Source organism: Chiloscyllium punctatum, chromosome 2, assembly GCF_047496795.1.
Source record: "Chiloscyllium punctatum isolate Juve2018m chromosome 2, sChiPun1.3, whole genome shotgun sequence".
Lineage (NCBI taxonomy): Eukaryota > Metazoa > Chordata > Chondrichthyes > Orectolobiformes > Hemiscylliidae > Chiloscyllium > Chiloscyllium punctatum.
Genome location: NC_092740.1, coordinates 2441400 through 2468587, shown reverse-complemented (window position 1 = coordinate 2468587; position 27188 = coordinate 2441400). Strand labels below are relative to the sequence as shown.

Genomic DNA, 27188 nt, shown 5'->3' with positions numbered 1-27188 from the left:
AGTCTGGATGTCGGATGTAAGTTGAATCAGGAGCTGAAATTGGCCAGTCGCAAAGATGTTACTACAGTTGTTATGGGGGATTTCAACATGCAGGTAGACTGGGAGAATCAGGATGGTACTGGACCCCAAGAAAGGGAGTTTGTGCAGTGCCTCCGAGATGGATTCTTAGAACAGCTGGTGCTGGAGCCTACCAGGGAGAAGGCAATTCTGGATCTGGTGTTGTGTAATGAACCAGAATTGGTCAGTGACCTCGAAGTGAAGAAGCCATTCGGAAGTAGTGACCATAATACAATAAGCTTCAATCTGCAATTTGAGAGGGAGAGGGTACAATCGGAAGTGATAATATTTCAGTTGAATAAAGGGAACGATGGAGCTATGAGGGAAGAGCTGGCCAAAGTTCAATGGTGCAATACCTTAGCAGGGATGACCGTGGAGGAACAATGGCAGATATTTCTGGGTATAATGCAGAAGATGCAGGATCAGTTCATTCCAAAAAGGAAGAAAGATCATAGGAGGAGGCATGGGTGGTCGTGGCTGAGGAGGGAAGTTAAGAAACATATAAAGTTAAAAGAGAAAAAGTATAACATAGCAAAGATAAGTGGGAAAATGGAGGACTGGGAAGCTTTTAAAGAACAACAGAGGATTACTAAGAAGGAAATACGCAGAGAAAAAATGAGGTACGAAGGTAAACTGGTGAATAATATAAATGAGGATAGTAAAGGCTTTTTTAGGTATGTGAAAGGCAAAAAAATGGTTAAGGCTAAAATTGGGCCCTTGAAGACAGAAACAGGGGAATATATTACAGGGAACAAAGAAATGGCAGAAGAATTGAATTGGTACTTCAGATCTGTGTTCACTGGGGAAGACACAAGCAATCTCCCAGAGGTAACAGTGGCTGAAGGACCTGAACTGAAGGGAATTTATATTTGCCAGGAATTGGTGTTGGAGAGACTGTTAGGTCTGAAGGTTGATAAGTCCCCGGGGCCTGATGGTCTACATCCCAGGGTACTGAAGGAGGTGGCTCGGGAAATCGTGGATGCGTTGGTGATTATTTTCCAGAGTTCGATAGATTCGGGATCAGTTCCTGCGGATTGGAGGGTGGCTAATGTTGTACCACTTTTTAAGAAAGGTGGGAGAGAGAAAGCAGGGAATTATAGACCAGTTAGTCTGACCTCAGTGGTGGGAAAGATGCTGGAGTCTATTATAAAGGATGAAATTACGACACATCTGGATAGTAGTAACAGGATAGGTCAGAGTCAGCATAGATTTATGAAGGGGAAATCATGCTTGACTAATCTTCTGGAATTTTTTTGAGGATGTAACTCTGAAGATGGACGAGGGAGATCCAGTAGATGTAGTGTACCTGGACTTTCAGAAAGCTTTTGATAAAGTCCCACATAGGAGGTTAGTGAGTAAAATTAGGGCGCATGGTATTGGGGGGCAAAGTACTAACTTGGATTGAAAGTTAGTACTGATAGGAAACAAAGAGTAGTGATAAACGGCTCCATTTCGGAATGGCAGGCAATGACCAGTGGGGTACCGCAGGGATCAGTGCTGGGACCGCAGCTTTTTACAATATGCATTAATGATACAGACAAAGGTATTAAAAGTAAGATTTGCAAATTTGCTGATGACACAAAGCTGGGTGGCAGGATGAAATGTGAAGAGCTTGTTAGGAGAATACAGGGTGACCTGCACAGGTTAGGTGAGTGGTCAGATGCATGGCAGATGCAGTTTAATGTGGATAAATGTATGGTTATCCACTTTGGTGGCAAGAACAGGAAGGCAGATTACTACCTAAATGGAATCAATTTCGGTAAAGGGGCAGTACAGAGAGATCTGGGTGTTCTTTTACAGCAGTCAATGAAGGTAAGCATGCAGGTACAGCAGGTAGTGAAGAAGGCTAATAGCATGCTGGCCTTCATAACAAGAGGGATTGAGTATAGAAGCAAAGAGGTTCTTCTGCAGCTGTACAGGGCCCTGGTGAGACCACACCTGGAATATTGTTTGCAGTTTTGGTCTCCAAATTTGAGGAAAGACATTCTGGCTATTGAGGGAGTGCAGCGTAGGTTCACGAGGTCAACTCCTGGAATGGCGGGACTATCTTATGCTGAAAGATTGGAGCGACTGGGCTTGTGTACCCTTGAGTTTAGAAGATTGAGAGGGGATCTGATTGAGATGTATAAGATTATTAAAGGATTGGAAACTTTGGAGGCAGGATGAGTTTAAAAATAAGGGGTAGGCCACTTAGAACAGAGTTGAGGAGAAACTTCTTCACCCAGAGAGTGGTGGGTGTAAGGAATGTTCTGCCCCAGAGGGCAGTGGAGGCCCAGTCTCTGGATATTTTCATGAAAGAGTTGGATAGAGCTCTTGAGGATAGTGGAATCAAGGGATATGGGGATAAGGCAGGAACTGGATACTGATTGAGGATGATCAGCCATGATCATAATGAATGGTGGTGCTAGCTCGAAGGGTAGAATGGCCTACTCCTGCACCTATTGTCTATTGTCTATTGACTCCTGTATCAAGGAGTCTCCATGTCTAATGTGCTAGTGGCAGGTGATACAAGGGAAAGCTCTATATTAATGAGGTGAGATGGGCAGTAATTAAGGTCATGAACAAGCAATAATCTGTATTTATAGGCACCTCAGTGCTGCCTAGTGGGAATCTCACCCTGACACCCTGATCTGAATAAAAAGATGCAGCAAGTTATTCCCAACATCGAGATCAGCCTTGCTGAACTTCCTGTGCGATTCTGCCACATTTCCCACCCTCGCCCACATCAACCAGGATGCCACCCTGAGTCTGTGTAAAGCTGAGGAGGGGTAGTGGTGAAACGGTAACCCAGAACTCCAACCTAATGGCCCAGGGAACATGGGTTCAAATCCAACCCTGGCAGATGGTAAAATCTAAATTCAATAAGATCTGGAATGAAGAGTCTAGTGATGACCACAAAGCTGTTGTCAATTGTTGTAAAGACCCATAGGGTTCACTCATGTCCTCTCGTGCATGAAACTGCCATCCTCACCTGGTCTCGCCTACATGACTCTTAACTACCCTCCGAAATGGCCGAGAGACCGACTGGGAATGAGTTATAAAAAAAAGGCGTTACCAGCAACACCCACATCCCATGCAAGAATAACGAAATTGTTGTTAGCTGACATACCGCCTCCTTGTCCAACACTTCCTGGAACTCCTGCAACCGCTTCTCCTCATACTGCTTCTCTCGGAAGATGCGGTTTTGTGTAATGACTTGTTTCTCATGGCGAGCTAGCATCAGCTGGACAGCAATCCGCCTCTCCTGTAGTGACTGACGCATCAGCCGATTCACCAACTGCTCCTCACGATACACCTCCTAGGATCAAACACAGGAACACAAAACCATCACCGGCTAACACTGGATCAATACTAGATCACAGAGTAACCACTGGCATACACTGGGACATCACTGGCATACACTGGTGTATCACTGGTGTACACTGGGACATCACTGGTGTACACTGGGATATCACTGGCTTACGCTGGGACAGCACTGGTTTAAACTGGAACATCACTGGTGTACATGGGGACATCACTGGTATACACTGGAACATCATTGGCGCGCACTGGGACATCACTGACTTACACTGAAACATCACTGGCATCCACTGGAACATCACTGTTTTACACTGGGACACCACTGGCATACACTGACAGCACTGGCATACATGGGGACATCACTGACTTACACTGGGACATCATTGGCTTACACTGGGACCATCACTGGTGTACACTGGGACATCACTAGCATGCATAGAGACATCACTGGCTTACGCTGGAACATCACTGGCTTACACGGGGACATCACTGACTTACACTCAAACATCACTGGTTTACACTGGGACACCACTGGCATACACTGACAGCACTGGCATACATGGGGACATCACTGACTTACACTGGGACATCATTGGCTTACACTGGGACCATCACTGGTGTACACTGGGACAGCACTGACTTACACTGGAACATCACTGACATACACTAGAACATCACTGGCATGCACAGGGACATCACTGACTTACACTGGAACACCACAGGTGTACACTGGAACATCACTGGTGTACATAGGGACATCACTGGTATACACTGGAACATCATTGGCATGCACTGGGACAGCACTGGTTTACACCGGAACATCACTGGTTTACACTGGGACATCATTGGTTTACACTGGGACATCACTGGTTTACACTGGGACATCACTGGTCTACACTGGAACATCACTGGTGTACACTGGGACATCACTAGCATGCACAGAGACATCACTGGCTTACGGTGGAACATCACTGGTTTACATTGGGACATCACTGACTTACACTGCGACATCATTGCCATCACTGGTGTACACTGGGACATCACTAGCATGCACAGAGACATCACTGGCTTACGGTGGAACATCACTGGTTTACACTGGAACATCACTCGTCTACACTGGGACATCACTGGCTTACACTGGGACATCACTGGTTTACACTGGGACATCACTGGCTTACACTGGATCACTGGTGAACACTGGGACATTACTGACTTACACTGGGACAGCACTGGCATAGAAGGGGACATCACTGACTTACACTGCGACATCATTGGATTACACTGGGACCATCACTGGTGTACACTGGGACATCACTAGCATGCACAGAGACATCACTGGTTTACACTGGACCATCACTGGTTTACACTGGAACATCATTGGCATACACTGGAAGATCACTGGTTTACACTGGGACATCACTGGCTTACACTGGATCACTGATGTACACTGGGACATTACTGACTTACACTGGGACAGCACTGGCATAGAAGGGGACATCACTGACTTACACTGCGACATCATTGGATTACACTGGGACCATCACTGGTGTACACTGGGACATCACTAGCATGCACAGAGACATCACTGGCTTACACTGGACCATCACTGGTTTACACTGGAACATCATTGGCATACACTGGAAGATCACTGGTTTACACTGGGACATCACTGGCTTACACTGGAACATCACTGGTTTACACTGGGACATCACTGGCATACACTGGGACATCACTGGCGTACACTGGAACATCACTGGTGTACACTGGAACATTACTGACTTACACTGGGACAGCAATGGCTTACACTGGAACATCATTGGATTACACTGGGACATCACTAGCATGCACAGAAACATCACTGGCGTGCACTGGCACATTATTGGTGCACACTGGGACATCACTGATTTATAGAGAGACCAATGGCATACACTGGGCTCTCACTGGCTGCCACTGGGTCATCACTGGCCCACTCTAGATTCTTGCCTCCCCCCTGAGGGGAAGTAGTCTTTCAGCATTGACCCTGTCAACTCCCTTAAGAATCTGATTTGTTTCAATGAGATTACCTCTCATTCTCCTAAACCCCAGTGAGGGGAGTTCCAGAGTGTTGAACCTTTTTTTAAAGATAAATCTGAAAGGGGCATGCAAATATTACTGTAAAGATAAATACGGGTTACACCATAGCATCTCAAAAGTGACATAGACAAATATGTCTAACATAAAAACTGTGGTCAGACACCCAAAGGCCACTTTTGAAAGAGTTTCAAGGTCAGTTTATTAAAAGTGAAGGAACACAAAGGGAGTTGTCACACTCTCCAGAGTGTCTCATAGGGCCATCACAGAGAGCAACCAAAGAGCAGACATGTCAGCAATTCATTGAGCCCTGAAAAACTAATAATAAACATAGAATATTTATAAAGAGAATGGTTCGATTTCAACCAGTCATATCGATTAGGATAACCATGGTATAGAGGGTGTGGAGGGAGCAGATTCCTTGAAATGTGTTCAGGAGAGTTGTTTATGTCACTGTGTAGACGATCCAACAAGGGAGGGTACAGTGCTGCACCGAACTCTGGGGAATGAAGCTGGAGAGGTGCTTGAGGGGACAGTTAGGGTGTTTTAAACATAAACAGAAAGTGCTAGAGAAACTCAGCAGGACTGGCAGCATCTGTGAAGAGAGAGACAGAGGTAACGTTTCATATGTTTTAAGCTTGTTATGGAAAGGAGAAAGATGGTCGACAAAAAAAAATTGAGATTGCGGTAAGGCAGGTTTTATTAAAACAAGGCAAGATCTAGCCAAAATAGACTGAGAACAGCCACTTATCATAGAGTCACAGAGATGTACAGCATGGAAACAGACCCTTCGGCCCAACCCGTCCATGCCAACCAGATATCGCAACCCAATCTAGTCCCACCTGCCAGCACCCGGCCCATATCCCTCCAAACCCTTCCTATTCATATCCCCATCCAAATGTTGTAATTGTACCAGCCTCCATCACATCCTCTGGCAGCTCATTCCATACACGTACCACCCTCTGTGTGAAAAAGTTGCTCCTTAGGTCTCTTTTATATCTTTCCCCTCTCACCCTAAACCTGTACCCGCTAGTTCTGGACTCACCAATCTCAGGGAAAAGACTTTGTCTATTTACCCTATCCATGCCCCTCATGAGTTTATAAACCTCTATCAGGTCACCCCTCAGCATCCGATGCACTGAAGATGCATTCAAAAAGGAAGTGGTTTGGGGAGGAAGCACAGACCCAATACGTTCCCATTAGGGTGAGATATCGAGAGGGAGCCGCTGGGCTGATTGTATTATTGTTAGGCTATTAATCCAGAGACCATATTCAAGGCATATGGGCTTCTATCCTGTCATGTTGGAACTTGAACTCAATAAAAATCTGGATGATCAGAGCAGGGAGGTTCTGGTGGAGCTGTACAGGAGTTTAGGGAGGACACAGCTGGAGGACTGTGTGCAGTTTCTGGTGCCCACACTATAGGAAGGATGGGATTGTACTGGGAGGGGGGTACAGAGGGGATTCACCAGGATACTGCCTGGGATGGAGCAGGTTAGTGATGAAGACAGGCTGGAGAAGCTCAGGTTGGTTTCTTTAGAGCAGAGAAGGCTGAGGGGGACCCTGATCGAGGTGGATAAGATTATGAGGGGCTTGGACGGGGGGGGATAGAAAGCAGCTGTTCCCCCTTAATCACAGGGACAATAACAAGGGGGAACATTTTAAGGTGAAAGACAGGAGGTTTAATGGGGGGGTGGGGGGGGGGGAAGTCTTTTCACCCATTGGGTGGTGGGTGTATGAAGTTGGGAAGCCTCACAACCTTTGAAAAGTACTTGGATGAGCGTCTGAAATATCACACCATCCAAGGTTATCAGCAGAGGTACCCATTGCAGCAATAGGAGTGGTGAGAGCGCAGACCAGAGGGTTGCCAGGAAGGTAAATTTTACTGTTAAATACTTACCTCGTGAATAGGAGCAAAGGCTCAACAGGCATGGATGTGGACACGGGGATTGCTGGGTATGTGACCTGATATACCCTCCCCCTCCTTTCAACTTAAAATGTTCCCCCTTGTTATTGTCCCTGTGACTAAGGGGGAACAGCTGCTTTCTATCCCCCCCCGTCCAAGCCCCTCAAAATCTTATCCACCTCGATCAGGTCCCCCCCTCAGCCTTCACTGCTCTAAAGAAACCAACCTTCCAAAAAAAAACCTAGTGAAGGGTTCAAAATGTAAGTTTTTTTATTTATTTAATCTCTCTTGGTAATTTCGAGTGGAGGGGATGGAGGCGAGGGCAGGTATGTGCTCCTCTTGCAGGATGTGGGACGTAAGGGTCACCCACTGGTGACCCACTCACTTCCCCTGGGAGATCTGTACCCAACTCCAGATCCTCTCAGACCGTGTTAGGGAGCTGGAGCTGGATGAACTTCAGATCATTTGGGAGGCTGAGGGGGTGATAGAGAGGAGTTATAGGGAGATAGTCCCACCTCCGTTACAGGATAAAGGTGACCACCAGGAGAGGGAAAGGGAACAGGCAGACAGTGCAGGGATCCTCTCAGTAATAAGTGTACACCTTTGGATACTGTTAGGGGGTATGAGGGGAAAACCACAGTAGCCAGTTCTCGGGCACTGAGCCTGGCTCTGTAGCTCAGAAAGGGAGGTCTTCGAGGAGTGTTTGTCTACAGACTCGGTATGGGTGGAAGTCAGAAACAGGAAAGGAGCAGTCACTTTATTGGGAATTTTCTACAGCCCCCCAACAGCAACAGGAACAGATTGGGAAGCAGATTTTGGAAAGGAACAGGGTTTTATCTTGGGTGACTTTAACTTCCCTAATATTGATTGGAACCTCCTTAGTTCAAATAGTTTTAGCTGGAGCAGTTTTTGTCAGGTGTGTCCAGGAAGGGTTCCTGACACAATAAGTATATAGGCCAACTAGAAGGGGGGCCATTTTGGATCTGGTGCTTGGCAACAAACCAGGTGAGGTGTCAGATCTCTCAGTGGGAGAGCATGTCAGTGGTAGCAATCATAACTCCCTGACCTTTACTATAGTCATGGAGAAGGTTAGGAGCAGACAGTATGGGGAAAGTATTTATTGGGGGGGGCGGGGGGCAAATTACACGGCTATTGGCAGGAACTAGGGCATCTAAATTGGGAACACATTCTCAGGAAAATGCATGACAGAAATGTGGAGATTGTTTTGGTAGGCTTATGCGGAAAGTCAGGAGGCATGGGATAGAGGGAAATTTGGCCAGTTGGATAGAGAACTGGCTAACCGGTCGAAGTCAGAGAGTGGTGGTAGATGGTAAATATTCAGCCTGGAGCCCAGTTACAAGTGGAGTTCCGCAGGGATCAGTTCTGGGTCCTCTGCTGTTTGTAATTTTTATTAATGACTTGGAAGAGGGAGTCGAAGGGTGGGTCAGTAAATTTGCAGATGATACGAAGATTGGTGGAGTTGTGGACAGTGAGGAGGGCTGTTGTCGGCTGCAAAGGGACTTAGATATGATGCAGAGCTGGGCTGAGGAGTGGCAGATGGAGTTCAAGTGTGAGGTTGTCAATTTTGGAAGGACAAATAAGAATGCGGAATACAGGGTTAACGGTAGGGTTCTTAGTAAGGTGGAGGAACAGAGGGATCTTGGGGTCTATGTTCATAGATCTTTGAAAGTTGCCACTCAGGTGGATAGAGCTTGTACAAAGGCCTATGGCGTATTAGCGTTCATTAGCAGAGGGATTGAATTCAAGAGTCGTGAGGTGATGTTGCAGCTGTATAGGACCTTGGTAAGGCCACATTTCGAGTACTGTGTGCGGTTCTGGTCACTTCACTTTAGGAAAGATGTGGAAGCTTTGGAGAGGGTGCAGAGGAGATTTACCAGGATGTTGCCTGGAATGGAGAATAGGTCGTACGAGGATAGGCTGAGAGTGCTAGGCCTTTTCTCATTGGAACGGCGAAGGGTGAGGGGTGACTTGATAAAGGTTTATAAGATGATCAGGGGAATAGATAGAGTAGACAGTCAGAGCCTTTTCCCCGGGTACAACAGAGTGTTACAAGGGGACATAAATTTAAGGTGAAGGGTGGAAGGTATGGGGGGGATGTTCTTTACCCAGAGAGTGGTGGGGGCATGGAATGCGCTACCTGTGGGAGCGGCAGAGTCAGAATCATTGGTGACCTTTAAGTGGCAATTGGATAGGTACATGGATAGGTGCTTAAGCTAGGACAAATGTTTGGCACAACATCGTGGGCCGAAGGGCCTGTTCTGTGCTGTATTGTTATATGTTTAGGGAGCATTTGCTGACAGTGCTGGACAGGTTGGTCACAGTGAGGCAAGGAAGGGATGGTAGGGTGAAGGAACCTTGGATAACAAGGGATGGGGAACATCTAGTCAAGAGGAAGAGAGAAGCTTACTTCAGATTGAGGAGGTAAAGATCAGACAGGGCTCTCAATTGTTACAAGGTAGCTAAGGAGAAACTGAAAATGGATTTAGGAGAGTGATAAGGGGGCATGACAAAGCTTTAGTGGGTAGGATTAAGGAAAACTCTAAGGCATTCTATATTTATGTGAGGAAGAAGAGGATGGCAGGAGTGAGGGTAGGGCCAATCAGGGACAGTGGAGGGAACATGTGCCTGGAGTCGGAGGAGGTAGGGGAAGTCCTCAATGAGTACTTTGCTTCAGTATTCACTACTGAGAGGGACGTTGATGTTTGAGAGGACAGTGTGAAACAGACTGATATGCTCAAACAGGTTAGTGTTAAGAAGGAAAGTTTGCTGGAAAGTTTGAAAAATGAGGCTAGGTAAGTATCCTGGGCCAGACAGGATATACCCAAAGTTATTATTGTAAGTGAGGTAAGAGATTGCTGCCTCTTTTGTGATGATCTTTGTGTCTTCACTGTCCACTAGGGTAGGGCCTTTGATTGGAGGATGGCAAATGTTATTCCTTCATTCAGGAATGGGAATAGGGATAATCCTGGGAATTACAGACCAATCAGTCTTACGTCTGTGGTGGGCAATTATTGGAGAGGATTCTGAGAGATAGGATTTCTGATTAATTGGAAAAGCGTCATTTGATTAGAGATAGTCAGCGTGACTTTGTGAGGGGTAAGTCATGCCTCACAAACCTTATTGAATTATTCGAGGGTGTGACAAAACACATTGATGAAGGTAGAGCAGTGGAAGTGGTGTACATGGATTTTAGTAAAGTGTTTGATAAGGTTCCCCATGATAGGCTCATTCAGAAAGTAAGGAGGCATGGGATGCAGAATTGGCTGGCCCATTGAAGGCAGAGAGTGGTAGTAGGTGGAACGTATTCAGCCTGGAGCTCGGGGATCAGTGGGGTTCCACAGGGATCTGTCTGGGACCTCTGCTGTTTGTGATTTTTATAAATGACTTGGATGAGGAAGTGGAAGGGGTGGGTTAGTAAGTTTGCCGATGACACGAAGGTTGGTGGAGTTGTGGATAGTGTGGAGGGCTGTTGTAAGTTGCAATTGGACATTGAGAGGATGCAGAACTGGGCTGAGAAGTGGCAGATGGAGTTCAACCTGGAAAAAGTGTGAACTGATTCACTTTGGAAGGTCGAGTTTGATTACAGATTACAGGGTTAGAGGCAGGATTCTTGGCAGTGTGGGGAACAGAGGGATATTGCAGTCCATGTACATAGATCCCTCAAAGTTGCCACCCAAGTTGATAGGGTTGTTAAGAAGGCGTACGGTATGTTAGCTTTCATTAGCACGGGGATTGAGCTTAACAGCCACGAGGTTATGCTGCAGCTCTATAGGACACTGGTTAGACCACACTTGGAATATCGTGTTCAGTTCTGGTCACCTCATTATAGGAAAGATGTGGAGACTTTAGCGAGGGTGCAGAGGAGATTTCCCAGGATGCTGCCTGAACTGGAGGGGAAAGGTTGAGGGAGCTAGGGTTTTTATCATTGGAGCAAAGAAGGATGAGAGGTGACTTGATAGAGGTGTACCAGATGATGAGAGGCATAGATAGAGTGGATAGACAGAGACTTTTTCCCAGGGTGGAAATGGCTATCATGAGGGGGCATAATTTTAAGGTAATTGGAGGAAGGTTTAGGGGAGATGTCAGATGGAGGTTCATTAAACAGAGAGTGGTGGGTGTGAGGAATGCACTGCCAGTGGTAGTAATAGAGTCAGAGACATTAGGGACATTTAAGTGAAGCGAGATGGGCCCATGGATGATAGTACAATGAGGGGTATGTAGGTTAGTCTGATCTTAGAGTAGGATAAAAGGCCAGCACAACATTGAGGGCCGAACTGTTCTGTTCATTGTTCTATGCTCTGGGCCTATTGTGGAATATGAGACTGGTGTAGATTTAGTTTTGATAGTCCAGACTTGATGGGCCAAAGACCCTCTTCTGACCCTGCATGATTCTGTGACTGTGTGAATTGTAATCCCTTGTGAAGATTTAATGAGATTTGGTGGTCCACAAGATCTATGGAAACCTTAGGATTGCTGAGAATGTGATCTGTTTTGATTTCATCTGTTGTTTGATGTGAGGGGGTGCCTTAATGATTTAATAAATTAATACCTTCCTTCTCCAGGGCTTCATTCCCCTGGATTCTCCGGCACTTCCAGGTACAATTCCATCCTTTTACTGACATCTCGCTTCACCAAGTTTCTTGCACTTTATTTCTGCTCAGTTGCACGAAGCAAGTACCTGACTGTGGGCTTCCTTCACTCTTTGCTTACAGCTTGCCTGACTGATTGAAAGTGCAGCTTCGTTTGTGCCCTCACAGCTTGCTGCAGTCTCCAGGAGTCCTTGATTCTAACATCTAACCCCTGGACCTTCATCCTGAGTGTGAACAGCATGGAGCCATCCAGCTAAGCTTGACCTCTCACTGAGTTCCCATTACACAGACTCCATGTAGATCGTTGTTAAAAATCACACAACACCAGGTTCTCGTCCAACAGGTTTAATTGGAAGCACCAGCTTTCGGAGCGATGCTCCTTCATCAGGTGGTTCCAAATAAACCTGTTGGACTATAACCTGGTGTTGTGTGATTTTTAACTTTGTCCACCCCAGTCCAACACCGGCACCTCTAACCCATGTAGTTCAGTTCTTTTTTCAACAGTTCAATTAAAGTTGTTTTCTGCTTGTGGTTTGCTTCTATCTTTATCTCGCTTCCTCTCCAACTAACTGTGACCCCAGAACTACTCTTCCATGACCCCGATATTATTTTGAGACACTTATTGATATCCTTGCAATAAACTCCACCCTCCTTCACTGTAGTATTGAAGGAAAGTTTGGAATGGTTAAATGCAGCAGTCAAGAGTGGAACTTTCATAATCCCTGAATATTATGATGCTGACCTATTTCTGGCTCATTTCTGGCTTTGCAGTACACAAAAAGAATGCATACAAAAGATGGATTCATTACACCCTGTGAGCCCCTTCCCCTCACAATTCCCATAACCTGGTAACTTTCTATAGTTGGGGAGAAAGTGAGGACTGCAGATGCTGGAGATCAGAGCTGAAAATGTGTTGCTGGAAAAGCGCAGCAGGTCAGGCAGCATCGAAGAAGCAGGAGCAGGAGCATAAGAAGGGCTAATGCCCGAAACATCAATTCTCCTGCTCCTTGGATGCTGCCTGACCTGCTGCGCTTTTCCAGCAACACATTTTCAACTTTCTATAGTCCCCAACTTTCCACGAGTGTCAGTCAACCACAACACTCAACTCCCGACAATACCCCGTTTCTAATACCACCCACTCCCTCCCACTGTATTGATGCTGTTATGAAGATGTGATTTATTTTCAGTAAAGATTTTAGTCCATGAACTTGAAGTGAACATTAAGACATAAATAGACCACTCAGCCCATCAAATCTGCTGTGCCGTTCCATAGACTCCCTGCTGTGAGGAAACAGGACATTCAGCCCAACAAGTCCACACCAACCTCCGAAGAGCATCCCGCCCAGACCCATCTTCCTACCCTATATTTCTCCATGGCTAACACATCTAATCTACATATCTCTGCAACTTAGCATGGCCAATCCAACTAACTCAAACATCTTTGGACATTCAATGAGATCGACCCCACTTTCCTCCCTTTCCCCCCATAACTCTTGATTCTCTCATTGTTTAAAACTCTTGTCTATTTCAGTCCTTAATCTACTTGACAACCCAACCCTGACAGCTCTCTGTGGTAAAGAATTCCACAGATTCATTCCCCTCTGAAAGAAAAGATTCCTCCTCATCCCTGGATTCAATGTGCAAACCCTTATTCTGAGATGATACCTCCTGGCCCTGGATTCTCCCACAAGGGGGTCTTTCCACATCTCCCCTGTGAAACCTGGGATACCCTGTGCATGTTCAATACACTCGCTCTTTTAAATAAAGGCCAACCTTGCATTTACCTTCCCTGTGCTGGACTGACCTTTTTAAGCTCTGCATTCTAAATCTGTCACTCAAAATCACTCTGTGTTGGAGCTTTCTGCAGCCTTTCTGTTCTTCCTGCCAAACTATATTCCCCACATTATATTCCACGAGCCAAGTTTTTGCCCACCCACATGGCCTGTCGATATCCTTCTGTAGACTCCTTCTGTCATCCTTACCACCTGCCATCCCAACTATTTTTGTGTTGTTTGCTAACGTTGATGTTGTACATTCAATGTCCACATCCTCATTGATATATAAATAACTGTGGAGCCAGTACATTACATTGTGCCTCCAGCAGTAAATTCCAAGGACAGGTCTTAGTTGCTGCACTGCACCGTCCTACCTCCTGGGCCTCGTGCGCCTGCAGCTGATCCAATAACACTCGCCGTCGTCGTTTCTCCCGCTCCTTCCTTGCCTTGCCCTCCTCATCCAGCCTCTTCCGAAGATTCTCAATAAAAGTGTGATCTTCCTCCACTCTCACACAGGGAACAAACGCCTCCTTCAAAGGAGAAGGTACCTCCTGAATATGGACCGTACTGCTGGGCCTGGAAAAGACACAGCGTTTCCATTTCAGAGTGTGCAGAATCAGAGTATGTGGGATTAGGGATAACATACTAGCATGGGTTGGGAATTGGTTAGCAAACAGGAAGCAGAAAATAAGAATTATTCTAATCCACTCATACATATGAGTGTCACTGGCTGGGCCCAGTATTTATTGCCCGTCCCTAGTTGTCCCTTGTGAAGGTGGGGGTGAGCTGACTTCTCTTCCCGCTGCAGTCCATGTGCTGTAGGGTGACACACAATGTCCCTGAGGGAGGGAATTCCAGGATTCTGACCCAGTGACACTGAAGGAACGGCAATATATTTCCCAGTCAGGGTGGTGAGGGGGCTCAGAGGGGAACTTGCAGGGAGTGGTGTTCCCATGTACCTGCTGTCCTTGTCCTTCTAGATGGAAGTGGTCATGGGGCTGGAAGGTGCTGCCTGAGGATCTTTGGTGAATTTCTGCAGGGCATAAATGCTGTTGGTACTCACTGCTGCTCCTGAGCACCGGTGGTGGACAGAGCAATACTTGTTATGGACCAGACCAGACCTTGCACCACGCCCAGTGTACTGTAAGGAGACAGCCAACACCCTAACTTTTATATTTATTTAAAGGCAAATGTAAGGTGCTGTAACTGATCCATCACCAGGTTTTAATTAAAACACATTTCATTTTTACAACATGATTCAACTTTACTCGATTGAAATACCCAGCGACGAAACAGACTACAGACGGGAGGTGGAAGACCTGGAAAAATGGTGCACTGAGAACAACCCAGCTCTCAATGCCAGCAAAACCAAGGAACTCATTATTGACTTTCAGCAGGATGTTCCTCATGCTCCCCTGCACATTAACAGCACAGAGGTGGAACGAGTGGAGAGTGTCAAGCTCCTGGGAGTGGTCTTGAGCAAGCTTTCTTGGACTCTTCATGTGGACGCACTGGTTACAAAGGCCCAACAACATCTCTTCTTCCTCAGGCAGCTGAGGAAGTTTAGCATGACGGCGAATACCCTTGCCAACTTTTATAGGTGCACCATCGAGAGCATTCTGTCTGGATGTATCACTACCTGGTATGGCAACTGTACCATTCAAGATCAGAGACGGTGACAGAGAGTGGGGAAATTGGCCTGGACAATCATAAAGGCCAACCTCCCATCGATAGAATCCATCTACCAGGCCCGCTGTCAAGGAAAGGCCACCAGGATTCTCAAAGATCCATCCCACCCTGACAATGTTTTTCTCCAACCTCTACCATCGGGGAGAAGGTACTGAAGCCTGAACACACGCACCAGCCGGTTTTGAAACAGTTTCTACCCGACTGTTGTTAGAATACTGAATGGACTCAAAAACTCTTAACATTTGCCTGTCCCTGTGTTGTTGTTTTTGCCGCCGTTTACCTATTATTTACTATCTAAGCGACTTAACTCTGTGATCTACCTGTGTTGCTCACAAGACAAAGCTCTTCGCTGTGCTTCGATACACATGACAATAAATTCAATTCAATTCAATACCCAACAAGGTAATGTATTACTTAACCATGAACAATCAATTGTTCTAATATCAGCAGCATCCGATTAAGTTTGGCAAACAGGCAATTCAGCACAAGTTTGGATTCTCATGTGCTGTCTCTCTAGTTCAGCAGAAAGAATCAATGTTCCCCTTTTGATTCTTAAGAGGAAGCCTCACTGTCTAAGGTTTCAATCTTGCAGAAGCAGAAAACTTCACATTACTGAAAGCAAAACGAGAACCTTTCCTGCGTCTGGGGTTCCTGGCCCCATCCACTGATGGTTCGTCTGTCTCATTTTAAAAAAACCCAAGGAGAACGCAAAAGCTGTTTACCAACTGCCTTCTGAAGGAGACATTTCAGCACACCTGTGAACACACACCTCTGTAAAAGAAACAGAACAGAACCAATCTCTTAAAGGTGCAGTACATCTCATTGTGAATGTGGTGCCAAGCAAGCGGGCTGCTTTATCCTGGATGGTGCTGAGCTTCTTGAGTGTTGTTGGAGCTGCCCCCATCCAGGGGCAAGTGGGGAGTATTCCATCACACTCCTGACTTGTGCCTTGTCGATGGTGAACAGGCTTTGGGGAGTCAGGAGGGGAGTTTATTCCTGTCAGCAACCTAACCTCTAACCACAAGATTTACACGGCAAGCCCATTTCAGTTTCTGGATAATAGTAAAGTCTGTGATGCACTTAGAAATTGTAATGCTAGTGAACATTAAAGGACAATGGTTGGGTTCTCTCTTGTTGATGATGGTCATAGCCTGGTATGTGTGTGGCACAAATGTTACTTGCCTCTTGTCAGCCCAAGCCTGGAGATTGTCCAGATCTTGTTGTATTTGAACATGGACTGTTTCAGTATCTGAGAAGTTGTGAACGGTGCTGAACATTGTGTAATCATTGGGGAATATCCCCCACTTCTGACCTTCTGGTGGAGGGAAGGTCATTGATGAAGCAGCTGAAGATGGTTGGGCCGAGGACACTCCCCTGAGGGACTCCTGCAGGGATGTCCTGGAGCTGAGATGACTGACCCTCCAACAACCACAGCCATCTTCCTCTGTGTCAGGTCTAACTCTAACCAGCGGAGAATTGCCCCCTGATATTAATTGATTGCAGTTTTGCCTGGGCTCCTTGATGCCACACTCGGTTGAATACAGCCTAGATATCAAGGGCTGTCCCTCTCCCCTCCCCTCTGGAATTCAGCTCTTCTGTCCATGTTTGACCCAAGGCTGGAATGAGGTCAGGAGCTGAGTGACCCTGGGGGAACCCAAACTGGGTGTCACTGAGCAGGTTATTGCTGAGTAGGTGCTGCTTGATAACACTGTTACTGACACCATCCATCACGTTACTGAGGATCGAGGGGAGACTGATGGGACGGGAATTGGCCGGTTGGATCTGTCCTGCTTTATGTACCTGGTTAATTTTCCACATTGTTGTGTAGATGCCAGTGCTGTAACTGTACTGGAACATCTTGGCTCGGGGAGTGGCAAATTCTGGAGCACAAGTCTTCAACACTATTGGCGGAATGTTGTCAGGGCCTGTAGCTTTTGCGGTATTCAGAGTTTCCAACTGTTTCCTGATATCATATGAAGTGAACTGAATTGGTCGAAGTCTGGCAGCTGCAAAAATCCCTCAGGCAGAGGCCCAGAGGAATCATTGCATCATCCAGGAAACAGAAATGGTTAGCAGACAAGAAATGGAGGAACACATAGGAAACTTTCCAAGTGGCAGGCAGTTCAAGCTAGGACCCCAGCAAATGACTACTTGGAATGAACAAGTAGAGGACATGGGAAAGGTGGGTACAATTACAACATGTAAAACACATTTTGACAAGTACATGAATAAGAAAGATTTCGAGGGATTATTGGCCAAATGCAGGAAGATGGGATTGATTCAATTTGGGAAACCTGTTGGTCTAGGTGACTGATAGAGTCAAAGAGATATGCAGCACGGAAACAGACCCTCAAAAACTGCATTAGGGAACTGGAGCTGAAGCTGGAGCTGGATGAACTTTGGATCATCGGGGAGGCAGAGGGGGTTATTGAGAGGAGTTACAGGGAAGTAGTCACACCTCAGGTACAAGAAAAAGGTAAATGGGTTACTGTCAGGGGACGGAAAGGGAACCAACAGGCAGTGCAGGGATCCCCTGTGGCCGTTCCCCTCAACTGTTGGATACTGTTGGGCAGGAACAACTGACCAGGGGTAATCCATGGAGTACAGGTCTCTGGCACAGAGTCTGTCCCTGTCACTTAGAAAAGAATTAGGGGGAGAGGAGCAAAGCTTCAGTCATTGGGGACTCCATAGTTAAGGTGACAGAGAGGAGGTTCTGTGGGGACGAGACGGACTCACGGTTGGTGTGTTGCCCCCAGGTGCCAGGGTCCGTGATGTCTCAGATCATGTTTTCGGGATCCTTGAGGGAGAGGGAGAGCAGCCCCAAGTCGTGGCCCACATAGTCACCAACGCCATAGGTAGGAAAAGGGATGGGGATCTAAGGAAGACATTCAGGGAGCTAGGGTGGAAGCTTAGAGCTAGGACGAACAGAGTTGTTGTCTCTGGTTTGTTGCCCGTGCCACGTGCTAGTGAGGCAAGGAATAGGGAGAGAGGGAAGTTGAACACGTGGCTATAGGGATGGTGCAGGATGGAGAGTTTCAGATAACTGGATAATTGGGGCTCCTTCTGGGGAAGGTGGGACCTCTACAAGCAGGATGGTCTTCATCTGAACCAGAGGGATACCAATATCCTGGGGGGGATATTTGCTCTTTGGGAGGATTTAAACTAATTCAGCAGGTGGATGGGAACCTGAATTGTAGTTCCAGTGCACAGGAGGTTGAGAGTAGTCAAGTCAGAGATATGGTTTGAAGGTTGCAAGAGTTCACCAACAAGCAGGAAGTTGGTTTGAAGTGTGACTCCTTCAATGCCAGGAGCATCCAGAATAAGGTGGGTGAGCTTGCAGCATGGGTTGGTACCTGGGATTTCAATGTTGTGGGCATTTCGGAGACATGGATAGAGCAGGGACAGGAATGGCTGTTGCAGATTCCAGGATTTAGATGTTTCAGTTAGAACAGAGAGATGGTAAAAGAGGGGGAGGTGTGGCATTGTTGGTCAAGGACAGTATTACAGTTGCAGAAAGGATGTTTGGGGACTCGTTAACTGAGGTAGTATGGGCTGAGGTTAGAAACAGGAAAGGAGAGGTCACCCTGTTGGGAGTTTTCTATAGGCCTCCGAATAGTTCCAGAGATGTAGAGGAAAGGATAGCAAAGATGATTCTGGATAGGAGTGAGAGAGACAGGGTAGTTGTGATGGAGGACTTTAACTTTCCAAATACTGACTGGGAACACTATAGTACGAGTACTATAGATGGGTCAGTTTTTGTCCAGTGTGTGCAGGAGGGCTTCCTGACACAGTATGTAGACAGGCCAACAAGGGGCAAAGCCACTTTAGATTTGGTACTGGGTAATGAGCCCGACCAGATGTTAGACTTGGAAGTAGGTGAGCACTTTGGTGATAGTGACCACAATCCGGTTATGTTTACTTTAGTGATGGAAAGGGAGAGGTATATACCGCAGGGGAAGAGTTATAGCTGGGGGAAAGGCAATGATGATGCGATTAGGAAGCATACATGGGGAAGGAAACTGCAGGGGATGGGCACAATAGAAATGTGGAGCTTATTCAAGGAACAACGACTGTGTGTCCGAGATAAGTATGTACCTGTCAGGCAGGGAGGAAGTGGCTGAGAGAGGGAGCTGTGGTTTACTAAGGAAGTTGAATCTCTGGTCAAGAGGAAGAAGGAGGTTTATGTTAGGATGAGATGTGAAGGCTCAGTTAGGGCGCCTGAGGGTTACAAGGTAGCCAGGAAAGACCTAAAGAGAGAGCTCAGAAGAGCCAGAGGGAACATGAAAAGTCATTGGCAGATAGGATCAAGAAAAACTGTAAAGCTTTCTATAGGTATATCAGGAATAAAAGAATGACTAGAGTAAAATTAGGACCACTCAAAGACAGTAGTGGGAAGTTATGCATGGAGTCAGAGGAGAAAGTGAAAGTGCGAAACGAATATTTTTCATCAGTATTCAGACTGGAAAAAGACAACTTTGTCGAGGAGGATACTAAGGTACAGGCCACTAGACTAGATAGGATTGAGGTTCACAAGGAGGAGGTGTTAGCAATTCTGGAAAGTGTGAAAATAGATAAGTCCCCTGGGCCAGATGGGATTTATCCTGGGATTCTCTGGGAAGCCAGGGAGGAGATTGCCGTGCCTTTGGCATTGATCTTTAAATCATCATTGTCTACAGGAATAGTGCCAGAAGACTGGAGGATAGCAAATGTGGTTCCCCTGTTCAAGAAGGGGAGTAGAGACAACCCTGGTAATTATAGACCAGTGAGCCTTACTTCAGTTGTTGGTAAAGTGTTGGAAAGGATGATAAGAGATAGGATTTATAATCATCTAGAAAACAATAATTTGATTAGAGATAGTCAGCACGGTTTTGTGAAGGGTAAGTTGTGCCTCACAGACTTTATTGAGTTCTTTGAGAAGGTGACCAAACAGGTAGATGAGGGTAAACCAGTTGATGTGGTGTATATGGATTTCAGCAAGGTGTTCGATAAGGTTCCCCACAGTAGGCCATTGTACAAAATGCACAGGAATGGGATTGTGGGAGATATAGCAGTTCGGATCAGTAATTGGCTTGCTGAAACAAGACAGAGGGTGGTGGTTGATGGGAAATGTTCATCCTGGAGTCCAGTTACCAGTGGTGTACCGCAAGGGTCGGTATTGGGTCCACTGCTGAGGAACCTGACCCGGTGAAAAAACACCTCAGGGGGAAGCTGACCCGGTGAAAAAACACCTCAGGGGGAAGCTGACCCGGTGAAAAAACACCTCAGGGGGAACCTGACCCGGTGATAAAACACCTCAGGAGGAACCTGACCCGGCGATAAAACACCTCAGGAGGAACCTGACCCAGTGATAAAACACCTCAGGGGGAACCTGACCCGGTGATAAAACACCTCAGGGGGGAACCTGACCCGGTGATAAAACACCTCAGGGGGAACCTGACCCGGTGATAAAACACCTCAGGGGGAACCTGACCCGGTGATAAAACACCTCAGGGGGGAACCTGACCCGGTGATAAAACACCTCAGGGGGAACCTGACCCGGTGATAAAACACCTCAGGGGAAACTACAAAAAAGAAGAACTAGCCTGTTTCCTCCGATTCAGAGAGGGAGGTATGTCCTGATTGTACTGAGGTCAACGAGTTGGACTTCATTGAATAAGTTCCTTGGTGGACCAGATTAACAGAGCCCCCGTCCAGGAGCCTGACTGACAGATATGAACAGGAGTGTCAGAGATTCTGTTCAGTCTGAGAGCTGGCTCTGAGGACAGTCATCAGAGTCAAGGCTCCAACCGGGCCTTGGTTACAGGATACCAGACTCTGTGGAGATATTTTGTATCCAAAGACCATAGAAGATATGGAAGCAGAGTTAGGCCATTCAGCCCATTGAGTCTGCTCCATCATTCAGTTATGGCTCAAATGTTTCACAGCCCCATGTTCCTGCTTTCAGCTGGAAAGATTTGATCCCCTTACTGATCAAGAACCTATCTAGCTCGAAAACAAATACTGCAGATGCTGCAAATCAGGAACAAAAACATAAATTGCTGGAAATACTCAGCAGCATCTGAGGAAAGAAAGCGGATTTAATGTTTTGGGTCCAGCAATCGTCCTTCTGATCTAAATGTGGCTGGGGAAAGGTTGATATTTTTGCTGGAGATGGGGCAGGGGATAGATGAAGGAGTAGGCAGTAGGTGGAGCTGGAACTGAGAGAGAGAGTCAGAAAACCAGAGCCAGAGAGAAAGAGAGAGAGTGACAGACCGACAGATTTATTCCAATCCTACCCTGGCCACCATCCACAACCCTTTCTGTGGTACACTGATGAAATCATCGATGCTGCGTCCGCCTCTCATCCACAATTGGAAAAATATAGCAATTTCACTTCCAGTTTCCACCTCATTCTCTTCTTCATCTGACTCCTTCCTTCCCTTCCTCAATATCTTTGTTTCCATTTCTATGGATAGGCTGGCCACCAATAAGCACTATAAACCCACTGCCTCCCAGAGTTACCTTGACGACACATTCTCACAAGATTCCTGAAGAAGGGCTTATGCCCGAAACGTCGATTCTCCTGTTCCTTGGATGCTGCCTGACCTGCTGCGCTTTTCCAGCAACACATTTTTCAGCTCTGATCTCCAGCATCTGCAGTCCTCACTTTCTCCTAGACAGATTCCCACACCCTGTTTCCTGTAAAGACTCTATTCCATTCTCCCACTTCCTCTGTCTCCATTGCATGTGTTCTGATGGTGCCAACTTCTAAAAGGGAGCATCCAAAATGTCCACCTTCTTCCTCAATTGAGGAATCTCAGCGCTGCAGTTGACAGGACCCCCAGCCGGGTCTGACCCATCACCTACTCTCTTCCCTTCCACAACAGTGATAAGGACCCTCTTGTCTGCACCTACCATCCCAACAGCATCCACATCCAGAGCATCATTTCTGCCAGTTCTGCCACCTCCAGCACAGTGCCACCACCAAACACAGATTCTCCTCCTGTCCCTTGTCAGCCTTCTGCAGGGACTGTTCTCTCTGGAATACCCGAGTCCACTCCTCCTTCATTCCCAACACCCCATCCCCACCCCACACACCACCTCCCTACACAACAGCCCCACAACACCTTCCCCTGCAACCACAAATGGTGGAACACATGTCCGTTTCCCTCCTCACCATCCAAGGGCCCAAACACACCTTCATCAGGACCTCCTTACCTCCTCAAGGAATTCTAACACATCTGTCAGGCATGACCTCCCCTTTACAAAGTTTGCTGTCTCCACCCTATTTTACCATGTACTTGCATGTACATCCTCAATAACTGAGTCTAAACTGACCGAGGTCAGGCTAACCAGCCTATATTCTCTACCACCCTCCCTTCTTAAACATGGGTGTTACATTCTCCACTTTCCCTGACTATAGTGATTCCTGAAAGATCATCACCAAAGCCTCTACAATCTGCTCAGCTATCTCCTTCTGAACCCAGGGGCATAGTCCTATGTGATTTATTCACCTTGAGACCTTTCAGCCCATTTCCCCAGCATGTTCTCGCTCTCTGCCCCCAATTGCCTTGAAGTTCTGGTGTGTTGCTGGTAACTTCCGTTATGGAGACTGATGGAAAGTACCTATTCAGTTCCTCTGCCATTTCTTTGTTCCCCATTATTACGTCTTCAGCCTCATTTATCAACGGTTCAATATCTACTTTCACCTCTTTCTTACTTTGATATATATTTTTAAAAACTTTTTTCAATCTTCTTTTATATTGCTAGCTAGCCTTGTAAATTAAAGAAGGAACAGGGACACGCAGGAGCAGATTGGGAAGCAGATTTTGGAAATGTGCGGAAGCAACAGGGTTGTTATCATGGGTAACTTCAACTTCCCTAATATTGATTGGAACCTCCTTATTGCAAATAGTTTGGATGGAGCAGTTTTTATTAGGTGTGTCCAGGAAGGGCCCTGGCTCTATATATATAGAAAGACCGATTAGAGGGGAGGCCATATTGGATTTGGTGCTTGGCAACGAACCATGCCAGGAGTCAGATCTCTCGGGGGGAAAAGCATTTCCGTGATAGAGATCACTACTCCCTGACCTTTACTATAGCCATGGAGAGGGTCAGGAACAGACAGTATGGGAAAGTGTTTCACTGGGAGAGGGGGGATTACAATTTTATTAGGCAGGAACTAGGGCACCTAATTTGGGAATGGACGTTCTCAGGGAAATATAGAAATATGAAGGTTGTTTAGGGAGCACTCGCTGATAGAGCTGGATAGGTCTTTCCCACTGAGGCAAGGAAGGGATGGTAGGGTGAAGGAACCTTGGGTGACAAGGGATGGGGAACATCTAGTCAAGAGAAAGAAGGAAGCTTACTGAAGGTTGAGGAGGCAAGGATCAGACAGGGCTCTAGAGGATCACAAGGTAGCCAGGAAGGAACTGAAGAATGGACTTAGGAGAGCTAGAAGGGGGCATGAAAAAGCTTTAGTAGGTAGGATTAAGGAAAACTCTAAGGCATTCTATATTTATGTGAGGAAGAAGAGGATGGCCAGAGTGAGGGTAGGGCCGATCAGGGACAGTGGAGGGAACATGTGCCTGGAGTCGGAGGAGGTAGGGGAAGTCCTCAATGAATACTTTCCTTCAGTATTCACTACTGAGAGGGACGTTGATGTTTGAGAGGACAGTGTGAAACAGACTGATATGCTCAAACAGGTTAGTGTTAAGAAGGAAAATGTGCTGAAAGGTTTGAAAAACATAAGAAATGATAAGTCAGACGGGATATACCCAAAGTTTCTACAGAAAGTGAGGTAAGAGATTGCTGCCCTTTTGGTGATGATCTTTGTGTCCTCACTGTATACTGGGGAATGCCAGATGATTGGAGGGTGGCAAATGTTATTCCCTTGGGAATAGGGATAATCCTGGGCATTACAGACCAGTCAGTCTTACATCAGTGATGGGCAAATTATTGGAAAGGATTCGGAGAGACAGGATTTATAATTACTTGGAACACCATGGTTTGATTAGAGATAGTCAGCATGGCTTTGTGAGGGGCAGGTCATGCCTCACAAACCTTATTGAATTCTTAAGGATGTGACAAAACATATTAATAAAGGTAGAGCAGTGGATTAGATTTTAGCAAGATGTTTTTAGCTTAGATTAGATTCCCTACAGTGTGGAAACAGGCCCTTTGGCCATACAAATCTACGCCGACCCTCCGAAGAGTAACCCACCCTGATCCATTCCCCTACTCCCTACTAATGCACCTATCACTATGGGACAATGTAGCATGGCCAATCCACCTGCACATCTTTGGAGTGTGGGAGGAAACCGGAGCACCCGGAGGAAACCCACACAGACACGGGGAGAATGTGCAAACTCCACACAGACAGTCACCCGAGGCTGGAATCAAACCCGGGTCCCTGGCGCTGCAAGGCAGCTGTGCTAACCTGATATGGTTCCCCATGGTAGTCTCATTCAGAAAGTAATACATGGGATACAGGGAGACCTGTCTGTCTGGATACAGGATTGGCTGGCCCATAGAAGACAGAGGATGGTAATAGATGGAAAGTATTCAGCCTGGAGCTCGGTGACCAGTGGGGTTCCACAGGGATCTGTTCTGGAACATCTGCTGTTTGTGATTTTGATGAATGACTTGGATGAGGGAGTGGAAGGGGTGGGTTAGTAAGTTTGCCAATGACATGAAGGTTGGTGGAGTTGTGGATAGTGTGGAGGGCTGATGTAAGTTGCAATTGGACATTGACAGGATGTAGAACTGGGCTGAGAAGTGGCAGATGGAGTTCCATCTGGAAAAAGTGTGAACTGATTCACTTTGGAAGGTCGAATTTGATTGCAGATTACAGGGTTAGAGGCAGGATTCTTGGCAGTGTAGGGAACAGAGGGATATTGCGGTCCATGTACATAGATCCCTCAAAGTTGCCACCCAAGTTGATGGAGTTAAGAAAGTGTACAGTGTGTTGTCTTTCATTAGCAGGGGACTTGAGTTTAAGAGCCGCGAGGTTATGCTGCAGCTCTATCGACACTTGGAATATTGTGTTCAGTTCTGGTCACCTCATTTAGGAAAGATGTGGAGGCTTTAGCGAGGGTGCAGAGGAGATTTCCCAGGATGCTGCCTGCACTGGGGGGCATGTGTTATGAAGAAAGGTTGAGGGAGCTAGGGTTTTTATCATTGGAGTGAAGAAGGATGAGAGGTGACTTGATAGAGGTGTACAAGATGATGAGAGGCACAGATAGAGTGGATAGACAGAGACTTTTTCCCAGGGTGGAAATGGCTATCACAAGGTGCATTGGAGGAAGGTTTAGGGAGGATGTCAGATGTAGGTTCTTTACACAGAGAGTGGTGGGTGTGAGGAATGCACTGCCAGTGATGGGAGTAGTGTCAGAGACATTAGGGACATTCAAGTGACTCTTGGAGAGGCCCATGGGAGTTAGTACAATGAAGGGTATGTAGGTTAGTCTGATCTTAGAGTGGGATAAAAGGCCAGCACAACATCATGGGCCGAAGGGCCAGTACTGTGCTGCACTGTTCTAGGTCTATGTTCTAGCTTAGTTTTGTCTTTCATCTTCTATCCCATTATTGCTTTTTTAAAAAATTATAAACAGACATGAAGTCTTACAAGCCAAGTATAGGGAGTTAGGTAGGACCTCACAGGATTATCACAGTGCCATGGGCTAGAGAGAGTAAAAAGAACAGAATATATTAGGTGAATATGTGACTGGAGAAATGGGGTAGGAAGGAAAGATTGAGATTCCTGGGACATTGGGACTGGTTCTGGGAAGGATGGTTCTGGGATGACCAACAGGTCATGAGAATGGCACTGAGCTGGAAGGTTGGAACTGGGGTAAGGTGGGGAGAGGGGAAACTGGTTGTTTATGGGAGGAAGGGGACCAATACCCTTGTTGATGAGCTTGTTAATGCTGTTAGGGTGGACTTAAATTAGAATGGCAGGAGAATGGGAACGCGAGCAGGGAGAACACAGGAGGGAAAAACAAGGGTGGAAACAAAAGGCTGAAAAGAGAGAACCAAAGGTGGGAGGCAGAAAACATAATGGGGCCAAAGTGCAAAATAAAGCTAAATTAACTAATGAGGTTAAAAAAAAACAAGTCTTTGTGTCTTAATGCATGGAACATCCACAATAAAGTAGATGAATTAGCAACACAAATAGATACAAACTGTTATGATCTAGTTAGGATAGAGTCATGGCTACAGGATGACTAAGAATGGGAAGTGAACATCCCGGGATATTTATTAATTAGGAAGGACAGACAAAAGGGAAAGGAGAAGGGGTAGCATTGTTAGTAAAGTAGTAAACAAGGCCATAATGAGGAAGAATATTGGCCCAGCAAATCCCAATGTGGATTGGGACAGATAAACACCAAGGGACAGAAACCATTGTCAGGATTTGTCTATTGCCCTCTGAGCAATAGGGAACAAGAGCAGGCAGTGACCTTAAGGTACTATCACTGAACTGTTAATCCAGGAACACACAAAATGTTCTGGGAGCCTGTGTTCAAATCCCACTGTGCCAAATGCTGAAATTTGAATTCAGTAAAGATCTGGAATCAAAGATCTGATGATGACCATGAATCCATTGTCAGTTGTCAGGAAACATCTATCTGGTTCACGAATGTTCTTTAGGGAAGGAAACTACCATCCTTATTTGGTCTGGCCTACATGGGCGACCTTCATTTATATATTGATTGGACAAACCAAATGAGCAAATGTATTGTGGAAGAGGATTTCCTGAGTGTGAACACGATGGCCTTTTAGACCAATACTTTGAGGATCCAA

The 27188-nt window shown here is 46.4% G+C and overlaps 1 protein-coding gene across 3 annotated transcripts in view; it reads right to left on the bottom strand.

Moving 5' to 3' along the window:
* Positions 1 to 27188, bottom strand: part of spef2 (sperm flagellar 2) — a 714991-nt gene that overhangs the window by 663914 nt on the left and 23889 nt on the right. For all 3 annotated transcript variants that reach the window (XM_072592835.1, XM_072592845.1, XM_072592854.1), the window contains exons 7-8: positions 14093 to 14294; positions 3167 to 3355 (exon numbers count right to left, since the gene is read on the bottom strand). In XM_072592835.1, coding sequence (XP_072448936.1) covers positions 3167 to 3355; positions 14093 to 14294 — 391 coding nt within the window. The remainder of the gene's footprint in view (positions 1 to 3166; positions 3356 to 14092; positions 14295 to 27188) is intronic.